Source organism: Athene noctua, chromosome 3 (genome assembly GCF_965140245.1).
Source record: "Athene noctua chromosome 3, bAthNoc1.hap1.1, whole genome shotgun sequence".
NCBI classification, from domain to species: Eukaryota; Metazoa; Chordata; class Aves; order Strigiformes; family Strigidae; genus Athene; species Athene noctua.
The window spans coordinates 21,537,394-21,550,157 of NC_134039.1; the positions used below are offsets into that span (position 1 = coordinate 21,537,394).

Sequence of the window (12,764 nt, forward strand, 5' to 3'; positions counted from 1 at the left end):
GAACTATGTATTAAATTAAATACATAGGAGTTAAAAAGGATAAGTTCACTACAGATTCAACCTAATTAATCAGGACTGAATTGATTTTGTACTAATATTTTGAAATTAGATTTGCTGTTTTGTTTTCCATTTGAGTGTTAATTTGTGTCATTTATTAAATAGTCTGTATGTATCTCTTTCTGGAGGATGTAATTAATAATTAAGATAATTAACCGAATCAGTTCAGAGATACCTTTCCTTGTATTACATTAAGAAAAACATAAATCTTCTTTTCTCAGTTTAGTATGCCTAATTGTTGTATGATAAATTCATACAGTATTTTGAATGAAATTTCATTTTGGGGGGGAAAAGCTCGGGAGCTATCTGCAGGTAAAATGTTCTTTTTGGTATATCTGCAACTATGAAGCTACAGACTTTAATCCAGAATGTCTGAGATCATGAAAATTAGATTAATGCAATGGGTGGAGTTGCTTTCAGTTGATTGCAGTACACAATACAATCCACTCACAGAAACCCATGAATAAGAATTTAATTTAAAATTACAGGTGAAGCATTTGCTCAGCTTTGAATAAGAAATGAGGAAGGTGGTTAAGGGTATTGTCAGCCCTTGTAAACTGGTTAGATATAGTCCAAAACTGGAGGGAAAAAGCCAAAAATCAACCCCCCCTGACAATCTGGTAGAAGTTTCCTGCCATATGGCCTGAAACTAATGGGCTGTTGTTCTGTAGCATCAGAATTGATACAGATTATCTTCAGAGATCTGTAGAAATAAGTGAAATTAAAAAAAAAAAAAAAAAAAAAAAAAAGCATCACAAGTTACATAGATCTTAACCAACAATTTAATTCAAGAGGGCAAGTGTTTTTTGAGTACTGCATCTTACTCTTCAAAGACCAGTGATTATCTTGCAGTGTTATTCTCAAGTTAAGTTCACTTTGATGTTAATACATATTTGCAGTACATTTCTACATGTATATCTAGTTATTTTTTAAATCTATTTTGTCTTTTCTGATGAAGAATCTTAAAACTCCAGGAAATTAGAAGTGTGTTCTGGTTCACCTTGCACAGGGATGAGATGGGGAGAGATAGGGGGAGAAATTTTCTTTCTTTTTTTTCATCTTAAACAGTATCACAGGGATAGAGGTTTTAAGAATTGAGTAGAGGATTTAGCAACACATCATGCACAGCTAAATAATGAATTGGATGCGAGAGCTTTGAGCAAGCACATGAAATGAGTACCCTAGCACTTTTTTTGGTTATACTCATCCCTATCTGTTGAAGAGGACACATGTTATTCTACCCTGGAATTCTTCAAAACACACATGGAAATTTTCTGCCTGTCTCTATCATCTGAAAGAAGGCTGATGGTATCCAGCTCACGAAGAATAACTACCTCAAGGTAAGCCATGAGACAGGCTATGGCAAGAGCACTCCTTTAAGCTTTGGAGTTCAGGGGCTGGATAGGCTGTATTGATGCAAATAGCAGTGACTGGTGTGTATGTGGGTTCATGCTTATGTAAAGTATGTTTTAGGATTTGGGGGTTTTGGTTCTTGCATCCATGAAACCAAGGGTCAAGAAATGGAAACAAACCAGATGCATAAATAGCACCTCTTCTGTTTGTTTGTTCTTCAGGAAAATAAAGGAAAGTCTGGAGTGCTTTCCTGTTAAACTCAATAATTTGATTCACATGCTTGTACAGATGTCAGTGGCAGGCTCTGCAAAGCCTCCAGCTCCAGAGACTGTCCCCCAAGAGTGGACAATGCTGGATACAGAGAAGTCAATCACAAGAGCCACCATTTTGTGGTTCAACAAAAAGTCTGACTCTGTATGCATTATGTTCTTTTCTTGCCCTAATTTGCTTTGATCTTTAATGACTCTTCTATGGGCTTATATACTCTTCCTCCTGCTTTATAGAAGATGTGCTTGTGTCAAATTAAAAGAATCACAGGATGAACAGCAGTGCCATAAGCAATGAGCTATCCGAGAGAAAGTACACCAGGCAGACAGCTATTAGCAGGGAGCCATTAAGGAGAACAGTTCATGCCCTATAGTGAAAAATAAATCAAGAGCTAATTAAAGAATCCAGAAGGAAAGCATGCCACAAAATTAGGAAGCCTAATAGAAATCAGAGGCTGTTATATGATGTTGTAATAGTGCATTATTAGTTTTCTCACACTGCAGTGATCTTTCAGTGTTTGAGTTGTATGTTATCCAGGCAAGTTTCTCTTCTGTGCAGCAAAGACTGTAAATTACAAACTGAATTCCCTGGCACTTGGCACTACATTAAAGAAAGTTTTTTCTTTGTTAAAATCACCAAATCACCCTATATTTCTTTTGTACTTTTTTTTTTTTTTAATGTGACTTTCTGATCATTTTCTTTTCTGCCTCTCCCTTTTCCCCAGTATAGCTATATCTAGTTCAGGTGGTGCAAACCTGCAGTGTGGTCACTTTTGTGGAAAAACCATGCAACTAGTTCTCAAAACTTCACAGCCATCTCCAGAAGCAATTTCCATCATATACCCTCCCAGAGTAAGACAGCATGTTAGTGAATGTTATTCTGTTGTTAAATGGTTCTCTCTGTGCACAGATAAAAATATGAGATGTATGGCAGACATATTTTTAGAAAAATGAGGGCAATGCAACATATTCTGTCAAGCCATCTATACGGGCCCAGAAGAAACTGAATCCATATAGTACTGTGACAGTCTAACTTTTATATATTTTTTTCCTGATAAGGCCTTTAATATTTTTTATTTTCTACATGATGCTGATCAAAACTCATAGCAAAATCCATATATTAAATCCATGTAGGAATGTTGACACTGGGTCAGAACAGAAACAAGCCAATCTCTGACACTGGCAGGATTGATCAACCTCTTTGCAAAAAAGATGTACATACTCCCCAGCTGAGAGATATGCAATAATCTTATGTACTGTACTGGCCCCACAAACTGATACTTTGTGTCTCACATCATTCAGTTTAATATCTCTTGAAAAATATGCTATCATTTGTAGCAATAATTCTGAATATTGCTTTTTAGCTATGTGCATGACTGTTCCTGCTTTTCATATTCTGAATCTTATTTCTTCACAGTTGTCCCATGGTTTATTTTTGTCTTATGTAGAGCAGTTTTGCCTTATGTAATGGTTGTCCATGGCTTTGGTAATGCAAGTGGAGTTATGTATTCTGCAAACATTATATACATCATACTGTATACACCATTGAGAACAAAGTAGTCCTCTCTTAAACAGTCATGCTGATTCACCTGATGCAAGCCCCTCTTCAAGCTTGATCTACAAAAAAGCATAAAGGTGACTGAAAAGACAAGCAGTTTCCTTGAACCAAGCTGAGATTCAAAGGATATGTGTGAAAAATAGAAAGGTCTTTGATGTTTGACCTGAAGTAAATAGCTACAAACAACATGGTTTTGACTCTAAAAGATAAAAGGATTCCAAATCCAAATTTGATATTCCCCCAAGCTTGTGAAAGGCATTCAGTTAAATTGCTTTAAGTTAGTTAATTCTACAGAATCTTTCTGCTACCTGAGAGGATTTTAACTGACTCCAGTTTGACTCATTATGACTGGCTCACATGAACTGGTTTGCAGCAATTGGCGAGAATTGGAATTTCACTAAACACTGAAAATGCTTGAATCATGGTTTTAATTTGGAGATATTTGAATGTTAACAATTAGGCTGTAAAATAAAATATTTAATAAGTACCTACTTACGACTTTCTTCTGTGGTGAGCACAGCCCTTTGAAGGAAAGTATATTTCTCTTCAGAAACGCAATCTGAAACCTTGAAGGGAATTTCAAAAATTTCAAAAATAGTGCTATCCATTTTTTAAGCTAAATCGACCTTTAATGAGATCCCTCACAACATTTTCATTGCAAAAAAGAGTTCCAGAACTCACAGAAGGTTAATCTGCCTATACTGAGGCTGTATCTAAGAGGTCCAGAGCTTTATTGTCATAATTATGTCACAGCAGTAACCTGTCAGTGTATGATCTTTCCCCAAGACTCTGTTAAAGTAGTTCATTTTCTGATGTTTCTTTATACGTATGTTCTTTAATGCTAAAGTTCTGGGTTTTTTTCCTAACAGAACTTCATCAGCTTGAGACTTTTTATGTATTCCAGATTTTATTCTAATAATGAAAATCTAATTATTTCTTTATAGGAAACTGCCATACCATATTAGACCATTTGTCTGTCTGTGTGTTACAAAGCTCCAACTCTGGTCAATGCCAGATGATTCAAAGGGAGGAAAAAGTCTTGTTCCATAATGTAACCACATAACCAGTTTGAAGATATATGATTTAAAATGCCTAATACTGCTAGAATACTTGGAACTGCTAACAGAAAGGACTTGATTACTGCTTTGTATTTGTTCATGAAATTGTATATATTCATGTCTCATTAGGATGAAATAATGCAATATGAGTCTGCTTCATACAAGTGTTAAATACTGGCTTTAATCACAAGAAACTGATAGCGAAAGCTCAGAGTTCTCAGCATCTGAAATTTTGCTATTGACTTGTAAACATTCACCACATATTAATAAGTCAAAGCACAGATGCCCCAAGCAAGCCCTTGCACTCTAGCACATTTCCTCTTATTTGGTTTCAAACAGAGTATTATTTGTGGTTAATTACTGTTTTTTAAAAAGCAAAAAATCTTTTCACCCAACAAAACATTTAAGTGACATAATTTATATACAGGATGCTCTTCAGGTTAATAAGTAGGAAATGGAATCCTCTATGCAGGATGTGTGTGCATGCTGCAAGTTTATATTTTTCTGATCTACTTATGGTAGATGTAAAACTCAAAATCAGCTTGGGAAGTTAACCTCTTCTAACACAAGTCTGCTCACAAGTCCAAAGTCAGTTTCAGCCATAGGCGCAATTCAGCAAATGCGTGAAGGTCTTTTAAAGAAGTGTTCAGTGCGATCATAAGGTTCATATTGTCCTTCACTGCAGCAATTATTGGTGCTATCAATCAGTGGTTTCTCTGTCCTGTTTGGCCACTGTGCTTAGGATGCCTACATTTCACAGCTGGAGTCCCCTCTTTGTGCTATATAGTCTAATTAATTTTAAGCTGCTTCCAAAGAGATCCTCCCTGTCATCTTTTGAAAGAAGTCCTTTTTGTGCCCTGGAGGAACCCAGAACATTCACAGCCTGTCTGTGTGTGCCAAATGACCTGGGCTCTATTTTTATCTGTGCCGCTCATATATGTCATGATCCTGGGTCATATAATTTCCGCCACCTCATTATGTGTTTTGCCACTGTACTTTCATGAGGCAAGAATCACCTCTTCCTGTTCATTTCTACAGTGCCTAACTGAGCCCTGATCTTTCAGTGCTATAGGCAAAAATAATCAAAAGGTCATAAACATGCTATCATCCTGGCCCCTTGCTGTTTTATTTGCAGACTAAGTTATACCAGTGCTGAGTTCTTCCTTGCAGTATTACACAGCTGCATTTCAAGACCGGCCAAGTGTCTCTTTTCAGTGTGTTGCACTGCTAGATGGCTCTTTAGTCACTTGTCTGAAGCCTTCAGATACCTCTTGAGATCTAGTGGATAAACAAGGTTGTACCAGAAAAAAAGAGATTCGTAAACCAGAAACAATTAACTATTTACAGTGGTGGTATAACATGAAATACAACGAGATCAAAACTTCTAACTTTCTGTATCACATACATGAGAGCATAAGAGCATAATACTAGTTATGAATCCAAATATTAGTGATCCGTATCATAAAACCCATTACATGCAATTTAGCACAGATAGCTTTTCTAATGCTCCTTCAACCTGGCAGAGAAATAGTCCTTGTCAGGTCAAGGTTAATGTAACTTGATTATGTGTATTGTTAAAAATCTAACCTTTTGACTGACCTAATGTGCATTGTCTCTAAAACACAAAGATGATTCAAGCCAAAAAAATGTGGGGTTTTGACATTTTCCGTTACCAAACATTTGAAAATTGACATAAGGCCATATGTGGTTTATTTACTAAACTGAAATGAAATTCATCTTTATAAAAATTGAGCAAGAACATTACTATTATTATTGTTATTGCTTTTGTTAGGATTGATTTTGTTATTATGACAATCGTTTGTTTTCATATATTAGTTATTATACTAGCGCCTGAAATGATATATGTAATCAGGACCTGCTTGAAAAACTTATCTACACTTTAAATAACTGAGGTAAAAAAGCAAGCAATAATACATTCTTAAAATGTCATGTAAAGCCTTAATGCTGTAAGGCTTTGGTGTTCAATATTCCATGGTAAGGGTTTGCATAGCATGACTCCCTGGGCTGAGATCAGAGACCTGTCGTGCTGTTCACAGTGCAAAAAATGGTGAGGGTAGTGTTCTCCTGGGATCATAAAGGGGCAATTTTTAGAGGTATTTAGATACCATAAAATGCAAATTTAGGGTTGTGGAGTTTGGGGGCTTTTTTTTTTTATTAATGATTAGACAGAAAAAGGGGTACAGTATGAAACAGAATATCAGTACTTATTAAAAGAACCAAAGTTAGAGGGTAAATGATCCTCTGGACACTGTACCCATCCCTTCCCCTACCTACAAAAACTCTTAGAAAGTGTTAACTTTCTTCTTTTAAGTAGAACTGGAAGTATTTTCAGCAAATACAGGACAAGAATTATACTTATGAATATTCTTCTTTTGCAGGTTTCCCCACTCATGGCATTTACCTTTTACAGATCTTGAACATAAAAGAGTGAAGGATTTGAATCTCTATCTGAAGCAGCTATTAAGTGGCTCCAGGAAACTGTCTAATGTGAGCACTTCCAGTATATTTTATTTGCATATGACTTTTAATAGCATTGTACCAAAATATTCAGGAAGCTTTCCATGGCCTCATTTGAAAGAAAAAAATAAATTACATAAATGACACATCTTCTAATGCAGCTGTTTTGAGATGAAGCCACTGTAGCATTCCTCAGAATTCAAGACAATGAATGAAAAGCAGTTTATTAGACCTGGCAGGGCATTTTTCAAAAAAACTTCTCTTCCTTTGCTGCCATCCCAAAGTAGTGATTCACTGAATTTTTGACAGTAAGGAGTAGGTTCTGAGGAATGTAATGTCTGAAAAATGGGTAAGTTCTGAAATACTGAAAAGTCTGATTTTGACAGCTTTTAAATGAAAAGTTCCATTCTTTCATCCCAGAAATAGTCTTAATTTCAAAATTTAGTTAACATGCAGAAGAAATTGTTTTGCAAACATAGAACCAAACCCAATATGTTTCAATATTATCAGAATGGTGTATTGTGTCCATTAAAATTGGTGTTTTCTAATTTTTTGTTCATTATTGTTTTCTAAGATTTGATGTTCTCCTCCTGTTTAAAAATGACAAGTAGAAATGGTAACAAACTGACTCTTCAGGCCCAGGACAAAGGCTTATGCACCTCAGCTTCATAAAAGCCAGGGTCAAGAGCAACTAACAGGTCCCATGCACCCCAAGGGGATGTTAAATCGTTATGCTGTATTGCTTCTGAAGTTCAATGGTCAATTACTGATAGTGACACCAGGATTTGAGAGAAAAGGGCATCCTCCAGTGACCCACCATTGTCAGGAAAGCTGTCAGACAGGCAGGAAAAACAGTGTTTTACATTAGATCCTAGGCTTACTTAGATGCTGGTAAATTCAAGGGAGCCAAGGCACAAGCTCATGCGTTGACCCTGCTGTTTCACTGTTGGCACATTCTCTAGCAGAGCTTGGGCCTCTTCCAGGTAAGCCATGCCATGTCCCATGGCCTCAGGACCATAGCACAAACTGGGGCTGGTTTGCTTTAATAGCATAGACAGTCTAGGATGCCAAAAGAGGGAACAACAGGATGTTTTTTCTCCAAAATTTCAAACATCTTGCAGAAGGAGAAAAATGTTTGCTGCCTAACTGTATAACTTTCCCATCTGTGACTGTGTAATGGAGATTAAAGAGGAAATTGTCCATATGTAAAACAAAAAGGAGTTTTTTTATTAATATAAATATAAATTCTGTGCCCTGAGTTGAAACTGAGAAGATTTCCAAAGAGGATAAATATCTGTCTCACAGAGCTACACTTCATTTGGTATGGACAGCTGACATGGGTGTTTGTCTGTCTTGACTGACCTTGCCAAATAAACTGCACAAGTTGGGGATAATTGTTGAGCAATTTCTGTCACTCATGTTGGGGTCATGGGCTTATTTTACATTAATGCCTTTTGGTCACAGCTGAAGAAAAACTGATATAAGCCTGTGACCTAGAAATGAAGAGGTCTGTATCTTCTGCTGTGCTCTGGGCGGTTGTAAGGTACACGGATTTTCAATTTGGGCCAAGCACTGCTGTGTAGAAGCCTAATCTACAGCTGAAAAATTAGACTGCTTGAAGCCCTGGGATAGTAATAAAAACATTTCCTGGTCACGTGCAGAAACTCTCTTCTCCCTCCTGCTCCATGGTCTGTGAACGGGCTAGTAATCAGCCACAGCACGCTGCCTTGCAATGGGCTTCCTAATGCTTTTCCCTCTCCCTTTATGGTCCTGCAGCACGCACCCTCAGAGATGGGTAAGTTTTCCCAGCACATTGCTACTGGGACAGAACCATGAGCAGGGTATTCAGAGGGGACTGTGGACAGATCTGCTTTGGGACATAAACTCATGTGGCTCTGAACCAGCCCAGTGGGGCTATTCAGACATTCTGGACTACACAGTTGCTGAAATCTGCTCCAGTCTGGTACAGTCTATAGTGCCAAACCATGAGGAGAAGAAAACAATTTTGAGCCTTAAGAGGGCTGCACGACTACTGGTGTGCTGGACTGAGATGGCACAATAATAAATGAAGTAATGAGCAGATTGTTTCCATCTGTAAAGTGCTATTGCATGTGGGAAATCATCTTGCTTATCACCATGCAGCTAACCTGCAATTCTAGATTATAACCTTTAAAGTTATTGATACTCTATAAACATTGAATCATTATTTTTATTTCAATATGCTTCTCCTGCTGGGAGATGTGAGAAATTTAGAAAATACTGGTGTGCTTTGACCCACTTAGAACAAGGAGACCAGTCAGTGGGTAATTTCCTTTGTATTCCCATCTGAAAGCTTCTTTTTTACTCTTCCCTTTGATATGAGACTTTTAAAAGAGTCATGGTGTCTTCTTGGTTTTACTCTGAGCAGAAAGGCAAGCTAGGACGCTTTCTTGATAAAACTAAATACAATTATTTTGTCTCTCTTCATGCTTTGGACAACTTTGCAGTCAAATTTGTCCTTTTTCTCAAATTGCTAGGGAGCCTGCAAGAAACCATTTAGTGAGTTGTCTGTTCTCAAGCATTACCAAACTGTCATCCCTATGAAATAGTAAAACTATGAAGGAATAAATAATTAATTCAGAAATTTGTAAAGAAATCTTGTAAGAGCAGATACCTGTAGAACATGGTTCCCTTTACTTTCTTGACACAATAATTTCTTTCTGCTGAATTGTACCTACACAGTATTGTAGCTGTATTGTGCTGTATGGTATGCTGGCGTATTGTCTGAGATGGAGAGAAGGACTTTTATTTCATTATAAAATACTCCTGCTATCTCTGTAAACACATTATCCTGATTGACTAGACACCATTTTCAACTCTGAAAAGTTTAGTCCAGTCCACACAGGACTGACTACATGCTTGGTTCTACCAATTAAGTAAATAAAATTCCTAGAAATAAAGAAAGAATTGGATTATATCCAAATTCATTCTTCAGTCATGCCTTAAGTGCATGCTTTTTAGTCCAGGCTAAGTTCTGATTATGAAAATTGTGTTATAATTAAGAGTATGTCAGAATGTCACTGACCTTTTCTGCTAAATGGTTTGAATAAAGGAGGAGCTGTGGAAAATAGCTGCCTTCTCGTTTGCACTGTAGCTCAAATGGAATTAAGTTTCTTTAAAGAATAGAAACTTCAAGCCACTTTTCTGTATCTCTGAATTTTAGTATCAGATCCAATAAATGCAGAAACATCAGCTGATGGAGATACTTGCTATTGGGCCTGTTTAAATGCTTAAATGTGTTCATGGCCATCCCTGTTCAAAGCAGATTTTAAGTCTGTGGTTTCCTTTGAGCACAAGCCTCATTCATTGACTTCTTAGATATTTGTTGAAGAGTTGCCTAAAATAGGAGTGCTTTTCCTAAATTCAGGTTAACACCTGGTTATAAATAACTACACCACCAGACTGTATACATAAACAACAAGCTGTATTCGTTACATCAGTCACTAAAATCCAAAATCAGCACCTTTTTTAGTTTCATTCTACTCCTCTCAAACCAGTGGCAACATATGTGATTATACTGTAAGAATATCTAGTTTTGTGCCAGTTGCACCATTACTGACTGGCTCATCAGCTGCATGGGTTGAAATGCCTGGGTCTTCTAGATCAGCAAGGCAACATACTCAACTGCATTTACACTTCTGGGATTTTGCTTCATTAAATGACAAAACAACCAAGTGGGGCCACCAATAAGAGGTGAAGCATCAAGAAACAATAAATTGAAGGTTGGTAACATGGAGGAGGACAAAAATATACAACAAAGTACAAATCAAATCTGTGATAGAAGGCAACTGCTGCTGACCACTTCTACATTTTTCTCTATTTTACTCTTAACTCCAACAGAGTGATGAGCTGAATGGAGATTGAAACCCAAATCTCATTAAAAAATCACATAAATTAGGCCTGCCTTAGTGGCATATCATTTTACTGCTATATTGTAGGAGGGTTGTACACTCCCTAGGGACACAAAAGCAAGGTAAGTCTCCATCAATTTACTCTGCTCCTGGCCCTGGTGTAAACAGCAGCATTCACAAAGCTGAATGTCTTCATGCTTATCTTGAAAATACACCTTGTACCTGGCTTAGACATTACAAGTGAAAAATCTAAAACTGAAGCTAAAGCAATGTTTTACATAGCAACCGTGTGCATCTAGTACCATCAGACAGATAGTAACATTCTATGGATAATCTTCCCATCTCTTATCATTTAAAAGTGGCATTTAACTTGTGGATAGTATTGATAACACAGCTCAGACACTAGGTGTACATACCAATCTTGCAAAACTACATACCCTTAAATAAACATATGTTCTTTGTCCCACATCTTTCACATAGATTGGTTTTGTGTTCAATCTCAGTGGGCTTGGATGTTTGAGGGGGTTTGTTTATCATGGGTGTGGGGTTGGCAAGCATAATAGTAAGTACAAGTGCACAGTAGGCTAATCAGTGAAAAGAAATGAGGTATATTGCCTTTTGACTCTATAAAAAATTTCTAACTCTCCAAGTTAACTAAGGACTTCGGGGCCAAAGATAAACCTAGTGAAAGCAGGTAAGCAAACAGTGCCAGTGTGTCAGCTTTGGATAGGTTTTGTAAAACAGCTTTATGGAGACTTATAGGCTGTGTAAAAAGACTTAAAAGAGCATGTAAATGGAAATGATTGTAAATTATGTTCACTCATTTTCAAGCATGCAGTGAAAACCAGGACCACAGTGTTGTTCTAGAGTGACTAATGTTTTACACTGTAAAAGTAATCAAGTTTGATAAGAGCTTCCCATATTTCATCTGTATTTTATTCACTAGTGCTACTTGGGATTTGCAGAGATGAGAAAATAGCTCCCACGGTGCCTGTATATAGATGCATAACACGGTGGTACAAAGTGCATCCGAGGTATGTGGGTCCCTTAAACTCCCACCACTCATACTCCCACAGCAAGACATCCAGCAGAGCCAAAACAGGGAGGGTTCAAAGTCCTCTCTTTTCCACTGTTCTTTCCTGAAATTATAACAGCAACAGCAAGGTCAGGTTTTTTTCGTTTCTTTCTTTCCTGCTGATTCCCCATCCTGTTAAAGTATAACAGGTGCATGGGTGTTCTCTGACCCCAAGTCTACTCTAACACATCTGAAAAGAAAGCTGAAAGTAGAGGAGAGGCTGTTTTTCTTTCTAATGGAATTAAATCTGGCTTGAAAACTGGCTGTATTTCACTAACAGCAGAGTACATTTCTAGTCAGTCTGATGGAGAGCAGTAGACAAATTCTACTGTGCTAAAGTGGTAAAGGGCTGTGCCAGCTCCCTTGATGCCACTGAAATTGCTTATTTCACTTATATCCTAGTTAAGTGAAGGGGGAACTTGTCCTTTTTGAGTATAACGGCTGAAAAAAGGTCATGTGTGAGCTCTAGCCAGACCGACACTGAAGCACCCATATCTGGCCATTCCCCAATAGGCTAAAGCTATTGAGTGACTTGGAAAAATATCAACATTACCTATTAAAGATTGTTGTCTTATAGGCAAGAGTGGTTAGGCAAATGGTAGAAGACTTTCCTAAAAATTCCTAAATGGGCAGTATTTTAGGGAATTTCCATTTCTGATTTAGAGGTAAGAATTCCGGGGGAAAAAAGGGTAGGTGAGTGCTTGTGGTCATCCTCAGTGCCTGCCCCTCTGCTGAGACTGCCACAGAGTCTCTAAGAGTCCCACCTATGGTCATGTCTTTGTAACAGCAATTGTTTGTTTAGAAGAGGACTCTATCCACTTAAATACAGTGTGCTGTTGATCATACATATGTTCAAAGCTTTAATGCGTTTATTTCTATTTAGCAGTGTAATTAGATGCATACTTTAAGCATAGGCTTCAGTCCCATTGACTGGGGTCCAGCTGGTTGAAGTCCTATTGATTTAGGAATAATATAAAAGTTCAGAGTGTGCTCTGGTGATCTGCTGACAAACAGTGAATTTAAGAAGGT

General features: G+C 37.4%; 1 protein-coding gene across 1 annotated transcript in view; it reads left to right on the forward strand.

Annotated features, from left to right (window-relative positions):
* Nucleotides 1–12,764, forward strand: part of PIK3C2G (phosphatidylinositol-4-phosphate 3-kinase catalytic subunit type 2 gamma) — a 212,991-nt gene that overhangs the window by 164,806 nt on the left and 35,421 nt on the right. Inside the window, 3 exon segments of the mRNA XM_074901319.1 lie at nt 1,629–1,824; nt 2,407–2,528; nt 6,692–6,800. Coding sequence (XP_074757420.1) covers nt 1,629–1,824; nt 2,407–2,528; nt 6,692–6,800 — 427 coding nt within the window.